Raw genomic sequence first — 27479 nt, forward strand, 5'->3', positions numbered from 1 at the left:
TAGAGTTAACACATTAATTCATCTACAAGCAGAGTTAAAAGTAGAATCAGCCGTCTATCTATTTAAAGTTGAGCGTTTCATTTTGGCTTTCTTGAGGGACTGTAGAATACAACTTTAAAGGACTGGAATTAGGGGAGTCTTTTCCATGGAGTGAACGAAATTCTAGAAATCTACTGGTTAGGGACTAGGGGGAATGTTAGAGGATTCTTTTGTCTTCCTCTTGGAATTCTGTGTGCAAGGCAGGTGACCCGTTCCGGGTTTAACCCGAAGTCCAAATGCGTGGGGGGAAAAAAAGAATTAAAAAGCAAAAAATTAAATCCCGCGTTTCTGGGACACGGCCGACAGAAATAACCTTGGAGACAGTGTCTGTGGTTGGGGGTGGGGAGATCGAAATTTATTTTTCCTTAGGACAGGCAGGAGGGAAAGGAGCTTCTCTTCTCGCTCAAGAGGGACTGAGGGTGAGGCAAGGCAAGGCGGTCATTCGGGCTTTCATGGGACGCCACGGGGAGCAGCGAACGCGCCCAGGGCCTGACGTCATTGGCCATCAGCTGACTGTGCTCTGGGCCCGGGCTCCACCGGCTGCAGCCGCAGTCTTGGTGGCGGAGGTGGTGACCACCACCGCTCCTCCACCTGCATCCGGGTGCGGGACTGCGGCGGCCGCGTTTGCCCTGCAAACCCTGCACCCCCGGGACGCGGCTCATCAGGCGTTAGCACCGTCACTAACCTCCCAGCGCGCAGCGACTTGGTCCGCCGCAAGTGCCTCCGCAGGCTTTGTCCGCGAGCGCTCGGCTGAGCCTGGGCGGGCGGGAAACCTGGCTAGGGCGAGGCGAGACCCCTAGACATGCCTTTCTCCACGTCCGCCTCCTCGACCCTTATTGTAAGCGGAGAAACTTAGTGTGTGAGGCAGGCAGGGGAAGTCCCCATTTTAATGTCCCGTACCCTTCCCTCCGGATCGAGGTAGTAAAGAGGCTCCTGTAGGAAACTGACTGCCTCTATGATTGCGGCCTCTTGGGGGATTTTGCGTTTAGCCCGAAAGTTGGCTTTGCCAAAAGACGCACGGGTAGGAAGGGCGGAAAGGAGACCCTGTATTCCGTTGCGCTGGGCTCTCCGAGTCCGTGGGCAAAGCGGCCTACGAGTCCTGGCTCCGCACCTGCAGAGGACAAGAGCCAATGCCTAAAAAAGAACAGCGGAGGAACCCGCTGGCGCGGCCAGCTGGAACGCTGAATCTCAGCGCGCCCAGGGAAGGCCGGGGTCCTCCGCCTGCCCTAGCCCTCAGTGGTCCTCTCCCACACCGGCCCGCGCGTGCCGCTTTTCTACAAGACCTGGGGCGTCCTGGCCAGATCTGGGTGGCAGGTCCCTCCGCCACTCCCCGCCCGGTTCCAGGGGCGTGGCTTGGCGCGGGGGCGGGTTTAAGTCACCGCGGGTGTCTGACCGCTCTGACAGGTCTCCAAATTCCTCCCAGTAGCCTGGTGCCCGCAGCGCGTTTCAGAGCTCCAGGGTGGCACGCGGCGGCGCTTCCCTGGATCCAGAGGCGTCTCTGTCGACTTCCACTCGGCCTCGGGCCTCCCTTCTCCTCCAAACCTTCGCCTCGTTCGCCAAGCTTCGGTTCTCAGCCTCAGATATCCGCACCGGCAGCTTCTCTTCGTTCTCAGAGCTCTTGGCTTTGGAGACCTCCCCACTTTTTCCTTCCCCCACCTCCTGCTCCTCCTAGCTCCGAGCCAAATGGACTCCAAAGAACGAAGTAAAGGGGATGGGAACTGTGTGCTGCGACCCTTCGAAAGCACAACTGAAAGCGTGGACCTCGTCTTATAGCTCAGGCTGGGACCCTGGGGCGAGAGTCCCCACACCCACTCCCGGAGGGATGCTTCTGGCCAGAGCCAGCGCTGCGCTGTCAGTCCTTGCTCCGAAACTAGGAAGGAGCCTAGGAGGGAGCCTCAGCATACCCCTTCCTTAAAATTAACTATTTGGTGAATTGTTAGCGCCGAGGCTACCACCTCTCCAACCCTGTCGCGGGGCGCCCCGCCACCTCACCGTGCCCCCCTCCTCCTCCTTCTTTGCCCCCGCCCCCAGCTCCGCCCCTGCTCCCCATCCCGGCGCAATGGAGTTCTCCGAAAGGCGATGATTCCAGTCACATCTGCTAACTTCGCACCCATCGCTGCCGCCGGTCACCCCCGGCCAGGACCCCTGAAACCGCGGAGCAGTGGGCGTCCAGAGCCCAGTGCTGCAGCCAGGCCCGCCCGACGCACAGCAGAAGCACGGAGCCCAGGCTCCTAGGCGTCTCTTGGAGAGCAAAGGCTGCGCCAAAACGCTGAGCCTAGAATCAACCAAGGAGCCTGAGCCCAGGAAGGGGCTGCGTGGCTCAGAGCGCTGCGGCACCTGAGGACAAATAGCCACTGCCGCTGCGTACCCAAGCTGCGCCGGCTGGCGGGAGAGCAGCGCGCAAGGACGCGGAGGTCCGCCGCAATCTTCCAGGTGCCCTTTGCCCCTGGGCACAGTATGACCTGACCTACAAGGAGCCCTGGCGCAGGGCTCCTGCAACGGGACAGCCTAGGGTAGAAGGGATCGCTGCCAAGCTCCTACCAGGCTGCCTTCAAGTCTTTAGGAATCCCCTTCTCCGGCTGCCTCCCTAGGGTTCTGCGCCTCCTTCCCTGCGGCCCAGCGCCATGGAGCTCTCCGATGTGCGCTGCCTTACAGGCAGCGAGGAACTCTACACCATCCACCCGACGCCCCCGGCCGGCGACGGCAGGAGCGCCTCCCGGCCGCAGCGGCTGTTGTGGCAGACGGCGGTGCGGCACATCACCGAGCAGCGCTTCATTCACGGCCACCGGGGAGGCAGCAGCAGCGGGAGTGGAGGCTCGGGCAAAGCCTCGGACCCTGCGGGCGGCGGCCCCAACCACCACGCGCCGCAGCTGTCAGGCGACTCGGCGCTGCCCCTCTACTCGCTGGGCCCGGGGGAGCGAGCGCACAGCACCTGCGGCACCAAAGTCTTCCCGGAACGCAGCGGGAGCGGCAGTGCCAGCGGCAGCGGAGGCGGGGGCGACCTGGGCTTCCTGCACCTTGACTGTGCCCCTAGCAACTCGGATTTCTTTCTCAATGGGGGCTATAGCTACCGAGGGGTCATTTTCCCCACCCTGCGCAACTCCTTCAAATCTCGGGATCTGGAACGCCTCTACCAGCGCTATTTCTTGGGCCAGAGGCGCAAATCGGAAGTGGTGATGAACGTGCTGGATGTGCTGACCAAACTCACTCTCTTGGTCCTGCACTTGAGCCTGGCCTCGGCCCCCATGGACCCGCTCAAGGGCATCCTGCTGGGCTTCTTCACCGGCATTGAGGTGGTGATCTGCGCCCTGGTGGTGGTCAGGAAGGACACCACCTCCCACACGTACCTGCAGTACAGCGGCGTGGTCACCTGGGTGGCCATGACCACCCAGATCCTGGCAGCAGGCCTCGGCTACGGGCTCCTGGGCGACGGCATAGGCTACGTGCTCTTCACGCTCTTCGCCACCTACAGCATGCTGCCGCTGCCGCTCACCTGGGCCATCCTGGCCGGCCTGGGCACCTCGCTGCTGCAGGTCATCCTCCAAGTGGTCATCCCCCGGCTGGCGGTCATTTCCATCAACCAGGTAACTCCTGCCTGCCTTGCATTTGTTTCCCCTCTCACTTTCCCGGGTTATTCATCATATAGCTTCCAGAGGGCCAGGGTTGCCTCACTCTCTTTAAGTCTCTTCCTTCAGTCTGGCACAGTGCCTTGCACCTAGGAGGTCTTAAGTGTTAGCGGAATGCAATCTCTTCTTAAAGTGGAACTAAATGACCTCTAAAAGTTTCTACCAACTCTACCCTTCTACTCTGATTCTATGAGTAATTCTACTCTGACATCAGCTAAGAAAGTCTTCTTTCTGCTCCTCATTCCCCTCCCTCAGGGTCCGCAGTCTCTGGAGCATGAGACAGAAGGGGGGGGGAAGCATCCAGATTTAGAAGGTGACCCTTTCCTTAACAGCTCTCCTCAGGAGAGTCGCAGCAGGGTGTCGTAGGGGAGCTCTGGGCTTCAGAGTTGGGTTTTTCCGTATCTCTAAGCCACAAACCCTCAGTTCTCAAAGGAATGTATATTTGTTAAACACATACTGACTGTCAGTGCTGAGTAGTGTATGTGTTATTTCATCCAGTCCTTCAAATAATCCTATGACACATGGTTTTCCCGGGAATTTTTTTTTGCCTTGGTGACTGAACATGATATCTTCTCTCATGACAGGATGTGACCCCAGTGCTTTGAATAAACCAAACTCAGTAATTGGGGGTGGCAAAGAATGCAAGTTTTGATTAATTGGAAAAGAGCATTTTGATGTAGATGGTGTAAATATTATATTTAGGTGAAATCTTGTTCTTTAGGCATCTTTCTCTCCTTTCTCCTCCTTTTCTTTCTATTCTTCCCCTTAAATATAGATATGCTTATGTGAACACAGTTCACATTGTCTATGGATGAGAAGGTAGACAATGTTTCTCTTGTTTGAATTTACTAGAACCAATAGATAATTAATGGCATGGCACTGTCTTTGCAAAATGTATGATAGGTAACAGGAGAGTGAATTTGGGGGGTTCTCAAAAATGAGGGAAACATGTCAAGTGAAGTGTTTTCAAATAGATGACTGGTGTGACATGCATGGCCAGGGGGCTGCTTTGTGTGGGCCTGCCCTGTCCTTAGCCTCTGTATCATTTCTGCTGCATTAGAAGCTTAAAACTCCTCTTCTTTATGGTCAAATTTGAATAGATGGTGCTTAGAATAAACAGGCACAACCCCACTGAAAATTGTTCACGATGCTTAGGTTGCCAGCGCTGTTAGAGTGCTTCACCTATTATTGGCCTCCTGGACTTCTGGTCAATGTGGGATCCTGTCTCTTCTCCGATGGGTCTGGATTCCTTTGCTCAGGTGACTTATCTGATTGGCTGCTTTTACAGTGCTTTCTGAAGTCTCTCTGGGTAAAGCAAAGACTATATAAATCACATGCCTGTGATTATTAGGCATGAAATGGAGAGATGAGAGACTCTGAGTAAGGGCTGATTGACTGAACTTTTTCTTATTAAAGACAATAATGAATGTGTTTTCACAGTCACCATGAACCTTTATATCCACATATAACAAATAAGTCTTAATCTGGGAAATGGAAGTCAAATTCTTTGGTATTAACTATTTCTCAATCCTGTTTACATGAAGACCTACATGCCAGTACATCTAAATCTACTTTCTTCCAAGCTCTCTCATTCTTTTTTTTCATTTTCTTTGTTGTATGCTTAGACATTAGTAGATCTTTTCTTCCCTGTCTTCCTCCCCTTCCTTCTTTCTCCTTCTCTTTGCCTTCTCTTTTTTTCATCTAACTCACTATGAGTTGTTTTCACGATAAAGCATAGCTATCTGATCATGTATAAGAAACTCCATGTATTATAACCCACTGCTTTTCATGCAATAGCCTTTCTCAGTACGCACAACTAGAAAATTTAATAAGTAAGTTAGGAATAGTATTTAGAATAACACATCCTAAGTGGCAAATTATGAGTGTTTTCAAAGTTCTAAGTATAGATATCTTTTTCTTGCCAAGTGAATCCAGAAAGTAAATTTGGCTCCATATTTGTTTTATACTCTACTCAAATACTACCAGATGGGAGAAGATTAAAAATAACCCCCAAATGTCTTCCCACCCTCATCTCATCATAAACAATTCTCCACTGTGAAAACCAAGGTCCTGATGCATATAAACCAAGTTCATTCAATTTTTTGCTTGGGTTAGAATTATAGATAAACTACGATTTCGTAGGTTGAGTCACCTGTTACCAAAACTCGAAAGGAACAACCAGAGCGCTCTCCCCTCACTTCAGTGCTGAAAGGGCCTTTAAAGGTCCTTTGGCGCCCTCTATGGGCTTAAGAGTCTTTCCTAGATCTTGCAGATGGACGAAGTAGAGAAGACATCGCGTATTATAAGAATCTGTGATTTTTGAATAGGTACTATTTAGTTTTCCATGTCTAGTAACATATAAGGAATGCTCAAAACCTGCTAAACACTTCTTACAGCAACTAGAGTAAAATCCTAACTGCTTACCACAGCATGCTTGATTCTCTGAGCTAGTTGCTTCTTCTCTCTCCAACCACATTTCCTTCTCTTCTCTCTTCTCTTCTTTTCTCTTCATTAGGCTCCAAATACGCCATTCATTTTTGCCATCTTCTAAGCTCTTCCTAATTGTGGGTCTTTTCACCTGCTACCTAGAGCAATTTTTCCAAAGTCTTTATAAGACTGGCACATTCTCATTGTTTCAGACTCTCAAATGCTACTTTCTCTAGTAAATGACTTGTTTTATTTTCTCCAGAGCACATCTGCTATCTGAAATTATCTTATTTGTTTATATCTACTGTTTGTCTCCCACACCCTCACAAGAATGTAAACACCATAAGGGCAAGGATGTTGTCTATCATAAATAGCATTTTATCCTCGGCCTGTAGAAAAATGCCAGACATATAGTTGGTATTCAACAAATGGTCACTGAATGAACAGGTAATTCATCATATAGGAAATATTATAAAATATCCAAGTGCCGTGGTGTTGTGTTGGTGAAAGCTTTCTATACACACACACACACATCATATGCGTGCAAGGCAGTCGTACACATAAACATCTTTTAAAGAAGTCAAAAAACTATAATAATCCTTTACTTTGCACAGTATTTTACGTGTAACTAAGCACCCTTATGTGCATCATCACATCTAATGATGAAAAATAGATGGTATCATCCTTCATTTTCATTTCAGAGAAAAAAATGACAGATTCCTAGAAACTTTACAGTGATATCCTGAGGATCAGGAACCTAGCAAGCAGTGAGAACAGAATTCAAACCCTTACTCCAAGGCCAATTGTTCTTCAGAAACCCTCTAGTGATTATCTTTCTAAACACGTAAGCATTTGAAACTATTAAAAAGTGAGGAGTACTTCTTTTACTACTTAAGAGAGTAAATTCTGTATAGCACATGAATAAACATTTAATGAAGAAGGCAAAGGGAAATTATGAGAGAAAAATGAGTGAATTGCTGGGAATAGGCTCATTGTAGCTAACTCATCATTCTGCTTAGCTGGATGCAAATCTGTCAACTAAAGGCCATAAACACTGGAATAGCATCTTTCTCCACATTAATCATCATTCTCTTTGGTAGGATGGCTAATGTTTAACTTAGAATTTTCAAGAATTAGGAAACGAAAATGAGAGTATAGAGTTAGCACACCTTGGCAGCTGTTTCACTTCACTGAAAATGTCATTTTTGAAAGGAACAAATGAGCCAATGATTGCCTCCCTTTAACCTAAGCTATGAGAATCTGCTTTCCCTCTTTCTACCCTGAAGGAAATGACATCTATGACTTGACAGGGTAGCAACCACACTGCAAATCTCTGCAGACACCCTATATGAAGAGACAAAGCCCTGTGTTTATTGAATCACCATTTGCTTTCCACTGCGGATACAAAATGGAACCTAAAAGGGGCCACTCAGGAAATTCGCTGCCATCAGCAAAGAGATGGTTTATGTTTTCTCTATTCAATTAACACACTACAAACATTGACTGCCCACCCAACAATGAGATTATTGTCTAGAGCAGACATAATCACCTGTATGTTTTCTGCATCTGGAGTGGCATTGGAAAGACTGAGAAACTTTCAGAAGTTTCAAAACCCAGTTTGAAGGGTTCCTTTTATTTCACTCTAACTTAGCTCAGCTATAGGTATCACTAGGGCTACAATCATTTCTTTCTTATGAAACCGCACCCAATTCAAGTTAAATAAGCCTCAAACCAATAATAGGAATACCTTGTCCAGATTTCCCTAAGACACTGATTTACTTCTCTCACATCATAAACCAATTGTTTGCCTCACCAATTCCATTTATCCACCAGTAAATTCATTACAAAATGATGTTACATGTGTAAATAAAGGATTAATGACAAGATTATATTTGCTAGGTTCTTTCACAAGGTAGATAAATTCTAAACGCTATTGCTATAGCTAGCATTTTACTCTATTTTAATTGCTAGTGACAATAATCTGAGTTATCTTACATTTGAAACTCATCTCATTCTCATTCTTTAGCTCATTAGTGATAAGATGGTGGAAATCATTTAGTTATTGGAAAACTGAGAGGCAGTAATATTTAACCAGAAAGATCGCTGCATTATGGTTCCCTCTTGGGGATTCTAAAATGTTACAGCTAGTGGCTAGTCTTCTGTACCTCTTGGTAAGATAGATAAACAGACTTGTCAGAGTGGAGATGATTTCTCCAAGATAACTGTACAATCAAAGGCAGTCAGGTATGCAAATCCAGGTTACTTAGTGCTCAAGGTCATGCTGTCAGATTTAAATTTCTCATGCAACATCTTCTTTCCTACCTTTCAACATCCTATCAAACAGGAGAGACTAGAGCCAGAAAAATGCTAAAGAATGATCATTAAACTTGACTTATAATGAGGGACATTTAGCCTACCATTTGACTTTCAAGAAATCCTTTAGGGGAAAATGCTTTTTGGGTGTATGTGCTGGATAAGATAGTGGTGTATAGTATGAGTAGGTTGGGTTCAGGAGGGAAGCAGACTTTGTATGTGACTTAAATACACAGTTTTGACCACTGAAATGAAGGACTAACTTCACAGTAAAGACAACATGAACATAATAAAATTACCAACTTCTCTCCCATCATTTATACAGTTTAAACATTAGATATTATAAGTTCTTTGTATAAGTCTGAGGTTCTTTGTAGCTATCTCAAATCAAATAAAGGGAATCCTGTGACTACTTAATGTACAACAAATGGCATGTAATATAAATCATTCCAATTTGTAGTTGGTATCAAGGTACGTACTCACTTGAGGGACATAAATATCCATTAAATGAGTATGACTGGAATCCAATTTAATGTACCTCACTAATTATGGTGTACATTTCTTAAAACCCCAAATATCTCCATTTCTGCACATTTTTCTTTAGGAAATTCATATAGGCTTTAAAAAATAATGGCAGCTTTCCAGTATGTCTGAGAAAAACGCCTTTCAAAAACTGATTTGAGTGTCAACCTTCCCAAGAGATTCCTCTGAATGCCGAGAAATGGATATATTCTCTCTTACTTGTGAAAGATACCCAGAGATTCTCCTTTTTCTTTCTTTCTATTTTTCTTTTCTTTCTTTCTTCTTCATGTGTATGTGTGTGTGTGTGCTTGTGTGTATGTGTGTTGGTGGAGAATGGGCTTTACAAAGGATATCTTAATGATGGCTGAAATGACCAATGAAATCCCTTCAGCCCTGGCCTGTAGACATCTTTGCCCTGGAGTTGCAAATAGGCTTGTTGTCTCTGTATTTAGAGAGAGTTGTAAAATGATTGTGTACTGTGTGCTTTGCAAGATTGAATTATGAATTTGTTTTCCTTCATATCTGGTAATATCACCTGACTGTTATCAGCAGGTCAGAGCATAATTAGATTAGAACTGGGAAGATTGGGAGGACTTTGCTTCTAGAGCAGCTGCTACAATGTCATGCTAAGTAGGACACATGCATTAGTCATATTTACACATTGATGATTGATGGCATTTTAAGAGCTCATCAGAAATGAGTGAAACTGAGCAAAAAAAGGAAAGATTTTTAAAAAGAGTTTATTCCATATTCAGTGCTGCTAGCAGCAGTTAATCAGAGGACACTACTACAGTCACGCTGATGTGACACTTACTGTTGTCTAAAGATGTCTTAAGATGCTAATTTATTCATTTCACAAGTGTGTCTATTTAAGTTGATTCTACATGTGTTTATTTGCAAAACATAGGAGACACTTGCAACATTCATCTTAAACCTTTCCTCTCAGCACCAAATAGGTACAATATTGATTGTCTGAGAGACCAGTAGGCCCAGAATACGCAGTTGGACAACATAGCAGTTCACTTGACTTATCGCTTCTGAAGTGTGTTTTTGGTTTTCTCTTTGGGGCAGAATTAAAGTAACAGAACATGAAGGTTGGTGGCAGTATTGAAGGTTGCAAAATTTCTGTGATACATAGGTTTGAACCACAGCTAGTAAAGGAGTGGGTTATGTAAAGAATTTTCTTCCCAGGATTTTTGTGGGGCTTTAGTTGAGGAATGCTCTTCAGCCAGCCACAACAGCGCAGGGAAAGCCAGTATAATCTTCCCTGCACTTCCCCAGGAAATGTAATTGGATTTACACACTCGAATTATATCATGTGAGTTTTGTTTATGAAGGACTATTTTAAGAAGTCAGGTCACTTAAGCAGTGCTTCGGAAGCCAGATTTTCTCCCTGCAAGATTTTTTACAGTCAGCCCTGTAGGGGAGAGGAAGAATGCAGACTAGATTAATTAACCATGGAGATGCCAGACATTCCACAGGAGGCCCAGGCACATTCTGGTACGCATAAAAGCCACCTACCAGCAAATGCCACCAGGCCACTACCTTCTCAATAAGAGAACAGAGCTTATCTGACAACGTGTTGTAATAAACCTATGTTTGCTTGTTTTTTGATCTCTATGCATTGGACTCTGAATGTGCGTGTGTATAATTTGATATCTGAATTTCATTTAGCTAGATCATACATTTTAAAATATGAAATACTTTGTACTTTATAGCTACTGGAGCTTTCTATCCCTTTCAGTCTGTTTCCTGCTTTATATATCTAAGCTCAAGTGTACTAATTGCAAAATGTCTTTGAAGCACAAACTTCCCCCAAATTAGGGAATGATAAAGTTATACATGGTGAAGACATAAGCTGGACGTGAAAGTAAATCACATTAATGTTTTGGGGTTTTTTGTTAAATGACTAATGTTTTTACAGCTGCCATTTCTATCTACAGTGCCAGTGTAAAAAATTCACATAAAAACGAGAAACTATAACCACTTCATTTTGTAAACAACACATCCTTGTTCTATGTCAGCTGATTTTTCAGTTGACTGGAGTAAACCATTTCAGAATCTTCTTCATTTGTGTGTATGTATGTGTGTGTGATTACATGCTGAATGCACAAGATTGCTTATAAAATAGAAACTATTAAGGATTAGAAATGCATTATCAAAGTACATGTATTTCTTTAACTCAGACTAAAGGGAGAAGAAATAAGGGCACAAAAAATATCTAACAGAACCCATCTTATACTGCTCTAACAAAATACCTGAGACTGTGTAATTTATTAAAAACAAATCAGAAATTTATTTGGCTTCTGGTTTTGGAGACCAGGAATTCCAAGATTGAGGGATCATATCTGGTGAAGGTTTTTTGTTGCAATGTAAGCTGGCAGAAGGCATCACATGGGCATAAAAGAACAAGAGATTGAACTCAAAGCCTCAAACACTTTTAAAATCAACATTAATCCTTTCATGAAGGTAAAGCCCTCAGGATCTAAACAACTCTCATTAGGTTCCACTGTAACACTGGGGATTACGTTTCCAACACATGCTTTATGAGGGGCACATTCAAGCCATAGCAAGGACCAAAAACAGAAAACAAAACAAGGCAGAATACCTCTGGAAGGTCTGAAGATGGAAGAGATATAGAAGGAATATGGTGACTGTCTTTAAATATTTGGGGTTCTGCCATGACAAAGAGACTGGTTATTTTAGGTGTGTCTCCTTTGGAATGGAATTAATACCAATGGATGGCCATTAAAGCAGGAGAAATTCTGATTCACAAAAAGGTAAAGTTTGGTAACAAACAGACCTGCTCAGGGCACTGCTTTTTGAAATGATGAGCTCGTTGCCACTGGGCATTCTCCAAGGAAAAGTTGTGCAACAATCCATCAGAGATGTAATCAAGGAGATTCCTATATAGTGATCTATATATCTATTCCTATAGATATATAGGAATATCCTATGTAGGGAGATATATAGATATATATTCCTATAGAGGGAATCTCCTTTATTACATCCCTAATGGATTGTTGCACAGCTTTTCTTCAAGGTCAGTTGAAAGTCGTTGGCTGCATCTCATGTCATCATGGTTGCTTTGCAGGCATGGAAAAGTAGAAGACAAAGGGCAAGAGGCCAAAATGGTAAAAGAGCACAAGCCAACTGCATCTGTGCCCCTTTGAGGAGTTCCCCTGGGATCTCTGCCCAACAAGACCTCGTTATCTTTCAGGGGCCATCATTATGGTACAGGACCATTCTATCAGCAGGAAAGGATGGCACAAAATGATTTTTCTGGGCTTTAAAAGATCAGAATTGCATTAGAATGAAAGGTAGAATAACTATTGAAAAGATAAGATTTTCAACAAATATTTGTTGACTGCCTGCTGGGTTTTATGTCCTAGAACACAGCTAGGTACTAAGGAGATAAGGTTATTGATGTAATGGAGCTGATACTTGGATGGATTTGGGTAGGAAGTTTGTGACTCCACTGCAGAGGTTTGGTTGGAGGTTTGTACCTGACTCTTAGAACACATCTGGAGCACGGGATTCAGGGATTCAGTAAATACTTTACACAAATGCAAGACTTGGGTTCTTTTAACTACAGACCTCTAAAGTATGAAACATCAAAGCTGCAGTGGATTTCTTTTAGAAGTTACATGAAAGGAAAGGTCAGACTCCAGAAGAAACAGTGGAAGGATATGGATCTTCCTCCCTGGTGAAGAAAAGAAGAGCGTGTAAAAGGACCCTGGGATGGGCCAAGAGATCAGTTGTCTGAGCACCACTTTACCACAAACAGAATGTGTCACGAGGCTGGTGACCTGCAGACATGACAGGAGGGAGCATGTGCAGCTCTGGGAACTCATACTCACTCTGTGCTCAGAGTGACTCCAGCTGAAAACTGAAGAGGCTGCCCTGAGACTCCAGGCAACCCATCCCCACACAAACATGGGCAGACAGTAAGTTTAGGCAAGGCTCAAAGTCCCTTTCCTTGGCACATTGCCACATCCCGTGTTTTCCTCTATCAGAGCAATGTCATAAGGTTCTCACATGCCCACCAGACTATGAGCCCCTTGAGGTCAAGAATTGTATCTTATCCATCTGTGTATCTAGCTGCTAGCATAGCATCTGGCTCATGGATGGTTCTGAATGCCATATTTTAAATTAATGGAATGAACGAATAGTAGGTGACCATCTCCTTCCTTCCCCCAGTCACCCCCTACTCCACCCCCACCCTCACACACACATCATCACAGAATCATCAACAGGGAATGAAAAACTGGCTAGAGAAGAGAAATCAGTCTCTCTGTCAATACAGCAAAAGTACACCAGAAATTATCCCATGAAACACTTTGAGCAGAAAGCTGCAGCTGAGTTTTGCTATACATATGCATATACATATACATATTAGATAATGTGAAGAAAAATTCAAGTAATTATCCAGATCATTTAAGTTAAAACAAAAGTTATGGGCCTGAATTATTCATGGGTATTTGTCCATTACCAAACACTTTAAATGGATCAGGCCCATCTACTCAAAATAGAGTCCAATTGCTAGCAAATGCATCACCCTCTTGTTCTCTTCCCTCTTTGTTCTTCAGCACCCTGGCTCTGAATCTCTATTCTCAGCTCTGGAGTTCTTTGCTTTTATAGCTGCAGTCCCCAACCTTTTTGGCATCAAGGAATGGTTTCGTGGAAGATAATTTTTCCACAGACCTGGGTGGGGGATGATTTTGGGAGGATCCAAGAGCTTTATATTTATTGTGCACTTTATTTCTGTTATTATTACATTGTAATATATAATGAAATTATTGTACAACTCACACCATGTTTTCCTGTAGCTAAATGGTCCCATCTGGGGGTGATGGGAGACAGTGACAGATCATCAAGCATTACATTATCATAAGGAGCATGGAGCCTGGATCCCTCACATGTGCAGTTCCCAATAGGGTTGGAACTCCTATGAGAATTTAATGCCACTGCTGGCCACTGATCTGACAGGAGGCAGAGCTCAGGCAGTAATGCAAGTGATGGGGAGTGGCTGTAAATACAGATGCATCTTCACTCACTTGCCCTGCCTCTCACTTTCTGCTGTGCAACCCACAACCTGCTGTGCAGCACACTGGAAATCACTTCCTGGGCTTGACGTCTCAGTGGTGCCCCCTTCTGGTGGATGCTCACCATCGGACTCCATACAGGTGCAGCTGTGGGCAGGAGGTACTCCCACCCTTCCACTGGACTCCTAGTGCTCCATACCAGAGGTGCTGGTCGGCCTCATTCCTTATGGGAAGATATTGGACAAAGCAGGTTGACCTTGCCGTGTCTAAAAAGTGGATAGTTGCTTAGTCCACTGTTTCCTGCAGCTTAAAACTTGTCACATAAAGACCATATTGTACCCTAACTGGACCAGTTTATCTGCAGACTTCTACAAAGCAAACTAAAGTCAGATTTCAGGGAATGGAACTCAATGCAGTTAACTAAAGCTGTCTTTATAAAGTCCCCAAAAAGGTCATGAGTCTTTTATGTTTTCAGTTCATTTTTTTTCCTGCCAGTTAGTTTAAGAAACAAAATCACTAAGAGCAAACTAGTTTTCCTCTAAAGTCAAATCTCCCACACCCTCATTCATTGGGGTGAGCCTTCCCAGCCTATTGGTGGAGGGCAGTTTATTTGAGAATGAGTTCATGGCCCCAGATGGTCAGTGTGCAGTGACTACAAAGTCTCTTCTATTTACGAGACAGAGATATTGCCCTTGGCTCTTGCCAAGTGAATTATGACATGATATGCAGCTCTTTGGGCCTGGCCTAAACCATCTCTGCCAGAGAGAAGCTATGCCAATGGACAATTAGAGATATTGTTGAAATCATGTAAGTACGTTTCCTTAAAAACGTAGAAAACACACATTCTCCTCCTGTTTATGCTATGGGTTTTTCACAGCAACTTTGGCCAAATGGCTTTAGCTTCTTTGGGCCAACATTTCTTCATATCTAAAAGAAGGATATCTAAAAACCCCCGACCCAGTTAGATATTCCTCCTCTGAGGGCATGGCCCTTTACCTGCTCATTTATCCTGCCTCATTTTGCAGTGCTATTGGCTTCCACATCTTTCTCACCAGCTGGGCTGTGAGCTTCACAAAGTCTGGGGTGGCATCTGGATCACTGTTAAGTCTCTACAGCATAGTATAGTGCTGGTTACATACTCTTCTTTCTCAGGTGCCTTCAGGTCTTGTTTTTCAGTTCACCTCTTCAATGTTGAGGCTCCTGAAGTTTCCATCCTATGCGACTTCCCATTTTCTCACTCCGCACCACTCCCTGGATAATCAAATCCCTCCCTCAGTCAACAAGTATGTATCTGTGTGCTGCTAACTCCTAACCCTGTAATTCTACCCCAGTTTTATTTGCAAAGCTTAAGACCTGGCAATCTAGAGACCTACTGGATACCTCCATTGAGGCAGCCCAACCTCAACAAGTCAACAATTGACTCCGTCCCACCTGACATCTACATGAAATTCTGATGGTTTAGTCTTCCGTTGCTGGGGTCTGTCCACAGCTCTCTATCCTGCTCTTTCTGTTCTAGTGCAGCCCCCCGCCCAAGATTCATCAAGCCACACCATGCTCCTCTGAACCACCCCCACACTCCCCAGTGGGAGCTTCTCCCATATGCTAGCATTCTCACTACATCACTTCACTGGGTAAGTTCTACTGTTGAACCTCATCACCAGTTTTTGGCATATTCCATGCTGGTTTCTGCCTGTGTGTGTCTTCTAGGACAATTGTTTACCTTCCTTGCCTGGCAATATTCAAGTATCACCACTTCCTGGAAGTCCCTCTGTACCCATTCTCCGGGACAAGTGTCTGCTTAAGAATAAGTGGGGTGTGTTTAATTGGAGAATTGTGTTTGTTTGACTTTGAGAATCTGAGCTCATGTTAGGTGTTCAAGCAAAGGAGGGGCAGAGAGATATGCAGAATTTGACAAAAAGAATGAGCAGTCCTTCAAGCATGACTCTTTCAATGAGAGAGGACATGAGTTGGAGATTGCTATATGCCAAACTTACACACTTCACAAGGAAAGAAAAAAGCATAGAGTTCATAGCACAGAATGTGATTCAGATTCAGACTGCCTGGGATTGATCTGCCATTTTTTCATTTTATGACATTGTCAGGAGCCTCAATCTTTCTGCACCTCACTTTCTTCAGCTGTAAAATGGGAATAATAATAATAACAATAACTCAGAAGGTTGTTGAAGAGATGAAATAATACACACGGAGTATTTAATCAGAACCTGGTAAAGAGGAATCAGGTAATACGTTTCATTTTATTTTATAATTTAAGTTTTAAAACAATCACCCTTTTTCAATGAGTTCTCTGCCCTAAGCTGACAGTTTCTGGACTTCACCTGGCTTAACCCCTGCATCCTTTAGACCAATGCTTCTCCAACTTTAATGTTAATAGGAATCATTTGGAGATCTTGACAAAATTTGTATTTAGGAGGAGGACCCTAGATTCTGTATTTCTGATAAGTTGCCAGGTAATGGATGCTTGCAGTCTGCAGATCATAATTTGTGGGAAAGGCTTTGGAGTTTGGCATAGACCCCACCTTCTCTTCAGTGGGTCTCTGCCACTCTGCCAGGTGGATTTAGATCCTTGTGCTCTAATTCACTTATATTATTGAACATTCAGGCTTCCATAGCAATATACCATAGCTGACTGGCTTGTAAGAACAACAACAACAACAACAAACACATTTATTTCTCATAGTTCGGGAGGCTAGGAAGCTCAAAATCTAAGCACCAGTAGATTTGGTGCCTGGTGAGGGCCTGCTTCCTGGTTCACATGGCCATCTTCTGACTGTGCCCTTGCAGGATGAAAGAGACAAGGCAGCTCTCTGAGGCCTTTTATCCGGACACTAATCCCATTCATGAAGGCTCCACCCTCATGACACATTCACCTCCCACCTCTGAATTCCATCACCTTAGGGTTAGCATTTTAACATGTGAATTTTGGAGGGACACCAACATTCAAACCACAGCAACGTTATTCCATCATTCATTAATGCATGCTTTCATTTAGCCTCATATGGCAAATATTTATGGAGTACCACAGTGTGCTGCAGGTAGGCAGTAGGGGTGCTGTGGCGAGGAAAAGAATCCAGGATCCTGCTATTAAAGAGATTATAATCTAGAGCTATAGACAGTCATCATCAAATAATGACCTAAATAAGTGAATGATTTCAAACTGAGTTAAGGACTTTTAAGGCAGGTTTGATGTGGGGCCATGATTAGTTAGACAAGTGAGGCATCCAGGGTGCAAAGCTTACAAGAGGCACTTGTTCTCAGGGGCTGACCCTGCTCTTGTGCAACCCTGAGAAGGAACAATTCCTGAAATTGTGTGCTCTAGGCATTCAGCTTGCACTCATTTCTATTTAAAAGGAGAATCCTGACTAGACCTGAGGTGAGGAAATTATTCTTAATATCTACAGGAGGAATTCATGTTAGCAGGGAAGATTGGAATTATGTTTTATTTATTTGCTTCTACTATTAGACAATGTGCTCTTTGAGAACAGAGTCTGTCCTTTTGTATATCACTGGAATGGACACTGGCACATGACGAGGGAATCTCACAGCAGAAGTTTGTTGAGTAAATGCCTGAACAATCGTATTCGCATCAGTATTGCTGCTTCCCTTTTTATAGTTGAGGATGCTGAACACAGAGTTGTTACAGCATTTCCCTTTGGTCATAAGATGAATAAGAGATTTCATCCACAGCTCTCTGATTCCAAAGCTACCCTCTAGATTTGATGCTCCTTTAAGGCCACTTTATCTCAATAAACTATGCTAATTTCAGAGGCAATCAGTTAAAATTAATAAAGAAAAAGAAAAATGAAATGTGCCTTCCAAATAGTAGAAATGTACTAAATACAATAGTAGCAATCATGACAGTTCTCACTATCATAGGTAGAACCAAGGGGACAGCACACTGTATTGAAAACAACAACTGAATAAAGAGTCATCAAAAGACCCACCTCAGATTTTACATAGAAAACAGTGCAACTTTCTTCAAGCCACAGCCTGTCTTGGCTTCAAAATGAGTTTCTGACAGCTCTAAAATTCTATGACTACGAAATGATTTCTGAGTTTCCTTACAGCTCTAAAACATTTTATTCCATGAGTTATAATGAATGTGAATGTGGGGATTGGTATGCTTTCCTCATTTATTTGCCTCCCAAGATCAGATAATGACAGTTCTTGTGGAACACATAACTTGTTGAGGTCTTTGACCTCTGAGATTCTTAAGAAGAGAATAATGAGTAATGATTTAGCAAATACTGAAAGAATCTCTCACTAGATGGTATTTAATATTTAATTTCTCCTAGTGGTTTAATTACATTGGCACCATGAGTTGCAAATTTGTGTGTCATTTTAGTCATTCAATTTGTTTCGAAGGGACTAGTAATTGTGACAATTAATTGACAGGCAGTTGTTTATTTTGACTATCTAATTAGCGACTTTATGGCCCCTGCCTATCTCTCATTTTCCCAGTGTGCATGTTACTGTAATCAACAGCCATTTTGTGTCAGTATTACCCAGCCAGGATTGAATCGGACATTTACACAGCCTGAATAGTCACAACCTGGAGCCTGGCTTTGGCGCATTCCTCTTCTTCGTCTATGGACCCCAGGAAATAGACAAGGTAGCCTGAAAGAACTCACTCAATCCTGCTGTAGGTTAGTCACTGCATCCATGACAAGATGAGAATAAAGTAGCTTCTTTATAAGTAAAGGAGCTAATAAATAAGAAAACATTTTGAACGAATACACAGCAGTAAACAAATGCTGGGTGGTATTATTGTTATTATTAATTATTCCTGTAACACAGCTGTGTCTGATGATGTCACGCAATGGCAAGCTGTCTTGTTTTGTCGTTGGCGTGAAACTGCCGAACACGAGACAGTGGTCCACAAGGTAACCCCACCTGTGAATCAACTGAACAGTGGAGGAAACAAATGGTCCCCTAGACCATTTCTGGCAATAATGAGCATTGCACACTAGAAGCAAGAACTACATTGCAGGATGAGAGGATGTCACCCGTGGACAAAAATAGCCATCATTAGGAATCACCTCTTTGCCCTGTATCTAGAACACTCTTATAAGGAAGAGAAGCCATGTTGCTCTAAATGATGGTATGTCTTCTTAGAGCTTCCCACACTAAAGTCTTTTCTTATGTAAAGTTCTTCTTAATTTTGTGGAAGGTCTATACAAATTTTTATTCAACATCCTACAAAAAAGACCGACCTAGCCATGGGTTCGAGGTAATTTGGATGTAAAAAAAGCTAAAAATATCCTTTAAAAATCTAGTTAACAAAATTTATCTCCTTGGACATATCTCATGCACATGTGCAGAGTTCAAACTGGGAACTTTTCTCATTATCAAACAACCATTAAATCACAGCAAAACTAATCCATTGTCAATAAAATTGCTAGGAAATCTGTAGTAAGATAAATATCAAATTTCTTCCACAAATAGGATGTACAAAATATTTTTAAAATAGTGGCAGCTCCTTTTTCAAACTAGACTAAGCACTAAAATATAAAACTTATGAAAGTGGCACTGTGTGTTGGTTGAGGAGGGGAGATACACTCTGCCTCTCCTCCTGCAGCACTGCCATCTTCTGCTCTGTGACCTACCAAGGCACTGCCAAGCTTCCACCAAAAAATGTTTCAGAACCACCACTTTATACATCCCTTCCTAGGTCTTTAGCTGTTGAGGACTTAACTTAGATGTTCCTAAAATGAGAGTAAGGTGAAAGAACACACTCGTATGTGGCAATACCTTATTGGTGTTGATACCAGCATCCATGGGCATTGGGGCAGTAGAGTCTCTTTTGTTTCAGAGTAGCTTAGGCACAGGGCCATGGCTATGATATCTAGTACTTCCTACACACCTACTATATCTGAATCTGCATTATATGGTTTGCACACATCCTGTCCACTCTTAATAGTATTCCTGCATAATATTGCAGGATTGCAATCTCCAGTTTGAAAATGAAGAAGATGAGGATTAGAGAGTTTAACCTGGCTAAAGTCATTCCGATTGTGTGTGGCCAAGTGAGGATTTGAACTGAAGTTAATTTGGCTCCAAACATACATGGGTTCCCACTGACTCTCACCATCACCACCCTGTACATGCTGAGTGGTCATTTAAATAAATGTATATTTACATTTAGTAATTCATATTCCTTCCATCATTCCACCCTTTACTATATGCTAAACCTGAGGGAAGCAGTCAAATAACACATGTTTTCTACCCTGGAGCCACTTATATTACCAGAACACGAACACAAAAGTTTATCTGCTGTTACCCGGGCTGCCTCTTGTGTTGGCCCTGCTGAGAGCTGCAATGGATTTTATACTTTAATGGATTTCATCCCTTTCTGCTAAGAAACTTGAGAAACAGTTCATTCCTTGACCTGGTCTGCACATGCTGCATGTGACACAAGTAACACTAGCATTTATGGGGAAAATAGAGACACCAAATAATTTAAAGTTCTGATGACTTCATAGTTCACCATCTTTCTTTAAGAGCAATCCAACTGCACATCAATGATAGACTGGAAAAGAAAATGTGGCATTTATACACCATGGAATACTATGCAACCATAAAAAATGACGAGTTCCTGTCCTTTGCAGGAACATGGATGAAGCTGGAAACCATCATTCTCAGCAAACTAACACAAGAACAGAAAACCAAACACCGCATGTTCTCACTCATAAGTGGGAGTTCAACAATGAGAACGCATGGACACAGGGAGGGAAACACCACACACTGGGGCCTGTCTAGGGGTGGAGGGTTGGGGAGGGATAGCATTAGGAGAAATACCTAATGTAGATGACGAGTTGATGGGTGCAGCAAACCACCATGGCATATGTATACCTATGTCCACCATGGCATGTGTATACCTATGTAACAAACCTGCACATTCTGCAAATGTACTCCAGAACTTAAAGTATAATAATAATAATAAAAACATATTGGTGTGCACACCAAATGGAAAAGGAAAAGAATAATTACATAATATATCAAAATATGCAGACCAAGCATTTATTTTTACCCAGATCCCTACTAACAAAAACAAATTCCTTTCTTTCCTACTTATATTCCTGAAAGTAATCCAAACTTAGTTGTCCACATAATGCTGAATTACCCTAAGTTGTTTTTACATATGTTTGAAAGTGATAAGCCATTTGAGGACATACTTGTTGTATTAGTCTGTTCTCACACAGCTATAAAGACATACCTGAGACTGGGTAATTTATAATGGAAGGATGCTTAATTGGTTCACAGTTCAGCATCACTGGGGAGGTCTCAGAATACTTACAATCATAGTAGAAGGGGAAGCAAACATGTCCTTCTTCACATGGCAGCAGCAAGGAGAAGTGCCAAGCAAAAGGGGAAAAGCCCCTTTTAAAACCATCAGATCTTGTGAGAACTCACTCACTATCACCAGAACATCATGAAGGTAACTGCTCCCATGATTAAATTACCTCCCACTGGTTCCCTCCCACAATGTGTGAGGATCATGGGAACTACAATTCAAGATGAGATTTGAGTGGGTGCACAGCCAAACCATATCACATACAGAACCAATTTATTTTGGGAGGTAATGTGCCCAGTTGCATTACTAGAGGATTTGGAGAAGCATTTAAAAGATGTCTGATCCATCTGGGAGACCCACCTTTTTTCATCCACCTTACATCCTTTAGCCATCTTTCTACCTGGTAGACAGATGTCATGACCGCTCCAACAGCCATCTTGGACTGTGAGGAGAGATTGGAAGCCATACAGAAGGATGGTGGGCCACAAAGAACAAGAATCCAAGAACACTGATGATATGACTAGGCACCATGCCAGCCCTAGACTGCTCATTGCTAGATTTTTTTAAGTGATAGAAAATACTCTACTTTTATTTTAGTTCTCCTTCACCAATATCTAATGTAATTTCTAATCAATATTGGCTGCAAAATATACTCATGCTGTATCATCCAGTAAATTAACATTGACTATTTTTTGAGATAACATTGCAATTGCAATTCTTCTATCTTATACTTAGCTGTTTGATCATCTAAGACAAATAGAGCCATTTACATTTTATGGGTGCTTTGTGTTGCTTTGCTCCATATTTGAGATTTGAGAAACAGAAAGACCTAGATCAGATGTCATGTCATCTGATGTATAATTTATAGCACAGAATAAATATCAGGCAACAATTATGGCTGGAAAAGACTAGTGGGACTATTTCCCAAGGGAAGAAACGGATGCCTTCCTACTTATAACTCTTTGAAAGTGCAGCGTGCCTTGTGAGATTAGAAAGTAGTCCCTGAGGGTGCTTAGCAGAGACCAGATGCCCATCATCAGGGATTTGGGGAAAAGAAGAAGGAGCTGGACTAAACTATTTTATAGATCTTCTCTAATTTGAAGTTTATGATTCTGACTCTTGAAGTTATAAATAATTGGTAAGATGTAGAATAATTGGACTCTAGGCCGGGCGCGGTGGCTCAAACCTGTAATCCCAGCACTTTGGGAGGCCGAGATGGGCGGATCATGAGGTCGGGAGATCGAGACCATCCTGGCTAACATGGTGAAACCCCGTCTCTACTAAAAAAATACAAAAATCTAGCCGGGCGAAGTGGCGGGCGCCTGTAGTCCCAGCTACTCCGGAGGCTGAGGCAGGAGAATGGCGTAAACCCGGGAGGCGGAGCTTGCAGTGAGCTGAGATCCGACCACTGCACTCCAGCCCCGGCAACAGAGCGAGACTCCGTCTCAAAAAAAAAAAAAAAGAATAATTGGACTCTAAAAAGTGGAGAAGTCTGATAAATCTTCCAAATCTCAGAAAGGAATGTTGGATATTTACATCAAGCTGTGTCCCTAACTTTGTCCTCCTCCTGGTTCTTGATCTCAATGAATCCAGCATTCTCTATTTCACCTTTGCAGTTGCCCAAGCCAGAAAGCTCAGAAGGCATCCCCATTACTTCTCCCTCTCGCTGTCCCATGGCCAGTCCATTGCAAGTTTGACTGCTGAGTGTCCTCAAGTGCATCCAATCCATGTCTTCTCATTCCACTCTAGAGGAGAAGACACTGGTCCTCACCTGAATCACAGTAGCCTCACTGCATCCACTTTTGCCCCCTTCTAATCTATTTTTCACAGTGTTACCAGGGTGCAATTTTTTATGATGATGGCTTAGAATCTTCAGTAACTGTCAATAGCTCCTTATTGATCTTAAGACAGAGGACAAACTCTTTCCTGGGATCTACCTCTTAGATCTGACCTGTCTCCCTCAGATAATGCTAATCTTCATCTTGTTTTCCTTCCACAATGTTTTCATTCAGTTCCTTGAAAGACTCATGCCATCTTCTACCCCTTAGCTGTCTAAGTTTCTGTTCTTCCTTTGCCCAAGATGTTCTTCCCTCATTCTCAGCTCAAGGAACCTTTCTCAGGGATGCTTCCTCTGCCCTCTCTTAAGTCACAACTCAATTCCATTTCGTTTTCAAAACACCCACAATTTTCTTGAAAAACACCCCCTCATTGGGAGAGAGAGACAGAGAGAGAGAGAGAGAATGAATTTGTTCCATGTCTGTTTTTTGTTTTTCCCAGCAGATAGTAAGAGCAATGAAGATAGGGAGTGAGTCAGGTATGTTTGCCCACCTGAGTAGTCTCAGTATCCCATGTTTGTTAAGTATTTATCTAAGAGTAAATGTATAAATGAGAATATCCAAAGCTGGTGCTAAAGGCTGGTATGTATGGCAGTAGGATGTGTATGTCCAAGAAGATGAGATAAACCTGGTTTGGATTAAGATTCAAGGTAGTGCTTCTACCAGACTTCTGGCCTGTTTCCATCTGCTCAAATCCCAGGTAAGGCTAAAAATTGAAGCTAAAATGTTTTCAGTACCAGCAGCTAATCAGGAAACATATCAAGAGAAGATGACCCAAAGAATCTGCCAAATTGTAACTCCAATGATCCTACGCAAAATCATTGTGCCAGAATGATATTCTTATTTCAATAGCTGATGTTCTGGTAAAAATACTTGTGACTTCCACAGCCTTTAAATAGATGGTATCATTAAAGAAGCAAATGCAAATTTTATTAAACATAATTGATCTCATTTTGTTGCTTATGTGGCAACTCTACTTGTAGAAAACATTTATTGTTGACCTGATATAGATAGCTACCCTATTTGTGCAATGCTAAAGGCCAAGACTGCCTAATATACACCAGATCATTATTTTCATTAATACCAACATTACCATCAATTTCATACCATCATCTTCCTCTTTCTCCTCCCTCCTCATCACCTTCACAAGAGTCCCTGGTATTTCTGTAGTGTTTTGAGCCAAAATGAAAGTGTCATTATTTCTGACTGAGAACATTGAGGAAGACTTCACCATGGAGGTGGCAGGTGAACTGGGTAAGATTTAGTGATAACAACAAAAATAGACCTCCACTGATAGACATGAAGGCCTAACCTCCTAACCATGCCCTTCATTATGTGTTAATCTTCAGGAAATTAACACTCCTATATTTCCTCTCAAATGGAAGAAGATGGCTTGGCAGAATGAGTGAGAGCACATGCTGTGGAGACAGAGTACCTGGTTTGAATTCCGACACCATCAGTCATTAGCTGTATGACCTGGCAAATCACTAAACATCCGTAAGCCTCAATTCCTTCACCTATAAAATGGGATAATTATAGCATGTATCTTATAAAGGAGTGAGCATAAACAGAGACAATGCAAGTAAAGTCTTGGAGTGGTGCCTACCCTGTAAGTGTTACCTGTCATTATGCAGCTTGCAGGGAAAGCATCATGACGGCTGTGATCTTGATTCACTAGTTTACTGTCCCATCTCCACTCCTGAGAACAATGCCTAGCACACAACAGATGTTTCATGGAAATTTTATTGAATGAACGGACAGAACCCCTGAGGAGAGTAGTGTGCCAACCTATGAAAAAGTTAGCAGCAGACTGTGACAAAGCGCTAGAAAGAAGCATGATTAATTAAAATGCATGTCTTTGATATTTTAAACTGATATTTCCAAACCATGCAACTGAAAACTGAAAAAAAATAAAGTTGAATACCAGCATCATTCCTTCAAGACAGTGTATTTTAACAAAAGGAGGGGAAAGAACTACCTCTCTTTCTTTGAGGTTTCTCTTTGAGCTTTGAAAAATCATAATTGCTAAAGAAGACGGTATTGGAACTACATTGAGTCATTATTTTTTGTTGAATATTGAAGGAGAATAAGTAATTCAAAGCCCACTTATTTCCCTTAAACCAACACTTACTCCAAATGACCAACTCCCTCAATCACCTGTACCAAAAAAGTTTATACTTGACATTTGTAACATAATTTATATTTTAAAGTTTTCTGATATTTAATGTACCAGACGTTGCTGCTTATCAGATGAGGAAACAAGGGTCTGAAAGGTCTCTGAACTTCCAAGAACTGAGCAGAACTTGGAGGTTCTTAACCTCCAAGAACTGGTCTGCTCGTCTCCACTGTCTGCTCGTCTCCTAGTGGGATTTCCTTTTCTCTCTCTTACATGGCATACTTCTCTGCCATCATTTTTAAAACTCTGAGGGGAAAAGGAAGCTAAATGTTAACATGCTGTGACCAGTAAACCAAAGATGCAGTGATTGCTAGTGGGCTCCAGCCTCAGCCCCTTGCAGGCGGTGGGGTCATATCCAGGGATGGTGGATACCAGCGTGAACAGCCCCTGACTGGTAGCTGCCCATGTAGAGTGTGGGGGCAGGGAATAGATGGGGGGCTTTTCCTAATGCATCTAGCACCCAGTGCTCTCTGACTTCCAAGCTTTTCCCGTCCCATACCATAAAAAGTGGTTAGGTAAGCATATTTCCTGTACTTAAATTCATAAGCCAAGGTGTTTGTGTGGAGATAAGGACACAGGATAGGAGTGAAGAGTCCTTATTTGAATGTCTCCAGTCATCTAGCTTGGATTGCTGCCTGCTCTAACTTTAGAATCATGGACATTCCAGTCTGGTGTGGTGGCTCATGCCTGTAATCCCAGCACTTTAGGAGGCCAAGGCGTGTGGATCACCTGAGATCAAAAGTTTGAGACCAGCATGGCCAACATGGCGAAACCCTGTCTCTACTGAAAATACACAAATTAGCCAGGCATGGTGGCACACACCTGTAGTCTCAGCTACTCAGGAGGATGAGGCATGAGAATCACTTGAACCCGGGATGCAAAGGTTGCAGTGAACCGAGATTATGCTGCTGCACTCCAGCCTTAGCAACAGAGTAAGACTCCATCTCAAAAAAACAAAACAAAACAAAAAAAACACCAAAAACCATGGACATTCCAAGTTGGAGTGGTGCTCAAGGCCACCAAAGTCGCCTTCTAATCAAAGCACAAGTTCTTTCTCCAACGTCCTAGATAGGAATAGGAGAGTCACTCTTAGGGCTAAAGAAAATTCAGGAGGAGTTCAGGAGGCAGCCTGTATGCTATTTTGTGTTCTGTCAATTTTAGCAGATGAGCCAATGGCTTTTGGGGGATAACTCTTGAACAGAAGTCAGGCCTGTCATCTGCCGCAAACCTAGCAGGACTCTTCATCTCATGCTGCCTCAAGCCAGTGTCCCTGCAATAGTCCAAAGACCTGCCTCTGGCCCTGCACCTTCTTTGTCCCTGTCTCCACCTACTCTCTCTGTCTTTCTCACTCTGCTCCAGCCTCACCTCTCTTCCAGCAGTCTCTTAAATGTACCATCTTGGCCTTACCACTAGCTGTTCCCTCTGCCTGGACTGTCCTTTCCCCAGAGATCTGCAAGACTCACTCAAGCTTTGGCACAGAAGTGACCCAATCAGTGAGAGCTCCTCCTGTGACGTTCTTATTTATTTTTATTTTTTTAAAGAGAGAGATGGGGTCTCCATTGATCATCCAGGCTAGAGTGCACTGGTGCAATCATAGCTCACTGAAGACTCAATCTCCTGGGCTTAAGCAATCCTCCCACCTCAGCCTCCTGAGTAGCTACGACTACAGTCATGTGCTACCATGCCTAGCTAATTCTTTTTACTTACTCTGTTGCCCAGACTTGTCTCAAATTCTGGTCTCAAGTGATCCTTTTTCTTGGCCTCCCACAGTGCTGGGATTTCAGGTGTGAACCACCGTGCCCAGCCTCTTATTTCAAATTATAACCTCCCCCTACCACACTGCATTCCCACCCCAACCCCATGTTACTGTCCCCTTTAACTCGCTCTATTGTTTTAAATCATTACCTTCTGTCACTCCAGATAACTTATTTATTCAAGTTATTTGCTTCTGCTGGAAAAGCAGGCACATAGTTTGGAAATTGTGTCCGTTTTCCACTGACAGATTCCCAGGGTCTACAACAATGCCTGACATGTCATAGGTACTCAGGAAGTATTAATCAAATGATGAGTGAAGGAACGGATTTCCATCAATAACTGTGTGTTGATGTTTACTCTCATTCTTAGGTAGACACAGGCTTCCTCTCTAGGTGTTAGGATTAAAAATAGAGTCTTCAGAAAAGAGGC

The 27479-nt window shown here is 43.2% G+C and overlaps 1 protein-coding gene across 2 annotated transcripts in view; it reads left to right on the top strand.

Moving 5' to 3' along the window:
• Window positions 1-574: 574 nt before the first annotated feature.
• Window positions 575-27479, top strand: part of ADCY8 (adenylate cyclase 8 (brain)) — a 263079-nt gene continuing 236174 nt past the window's right edge. The window contains exon 1 of one of the 2 annotated variants that reach the window (XM_011938168.1): window positions 575-3623. In XM_011938168.1, coding sequence (XP_011793558.1) covers window positions 2664-3623 — 960 coding nt within the window. In that variant the 5' untranslated portion in view covers window positions 575-2663. The remainder of the gene's footprint in view (window positions 3624-27479) is intronic. The other variant, XM_011938169.1, reaches the window with a different exon arrangement.

Source organism: Colobus angolensis, unplaced genomic scaffold (assembly GCF_000951035.1).
Source record: "Colobus angolensis palliatus isolate OR3802 unplaced genomic scaffold, Cang.pa_1.0 Scaffold17, whole genome shotgun sequence".
Lineage (NCBI taxonomy): Eukaryota > Metazoa > Chordata > Mammalia > Primates > Cercopithecidae > Colobus > Colobus angolensis.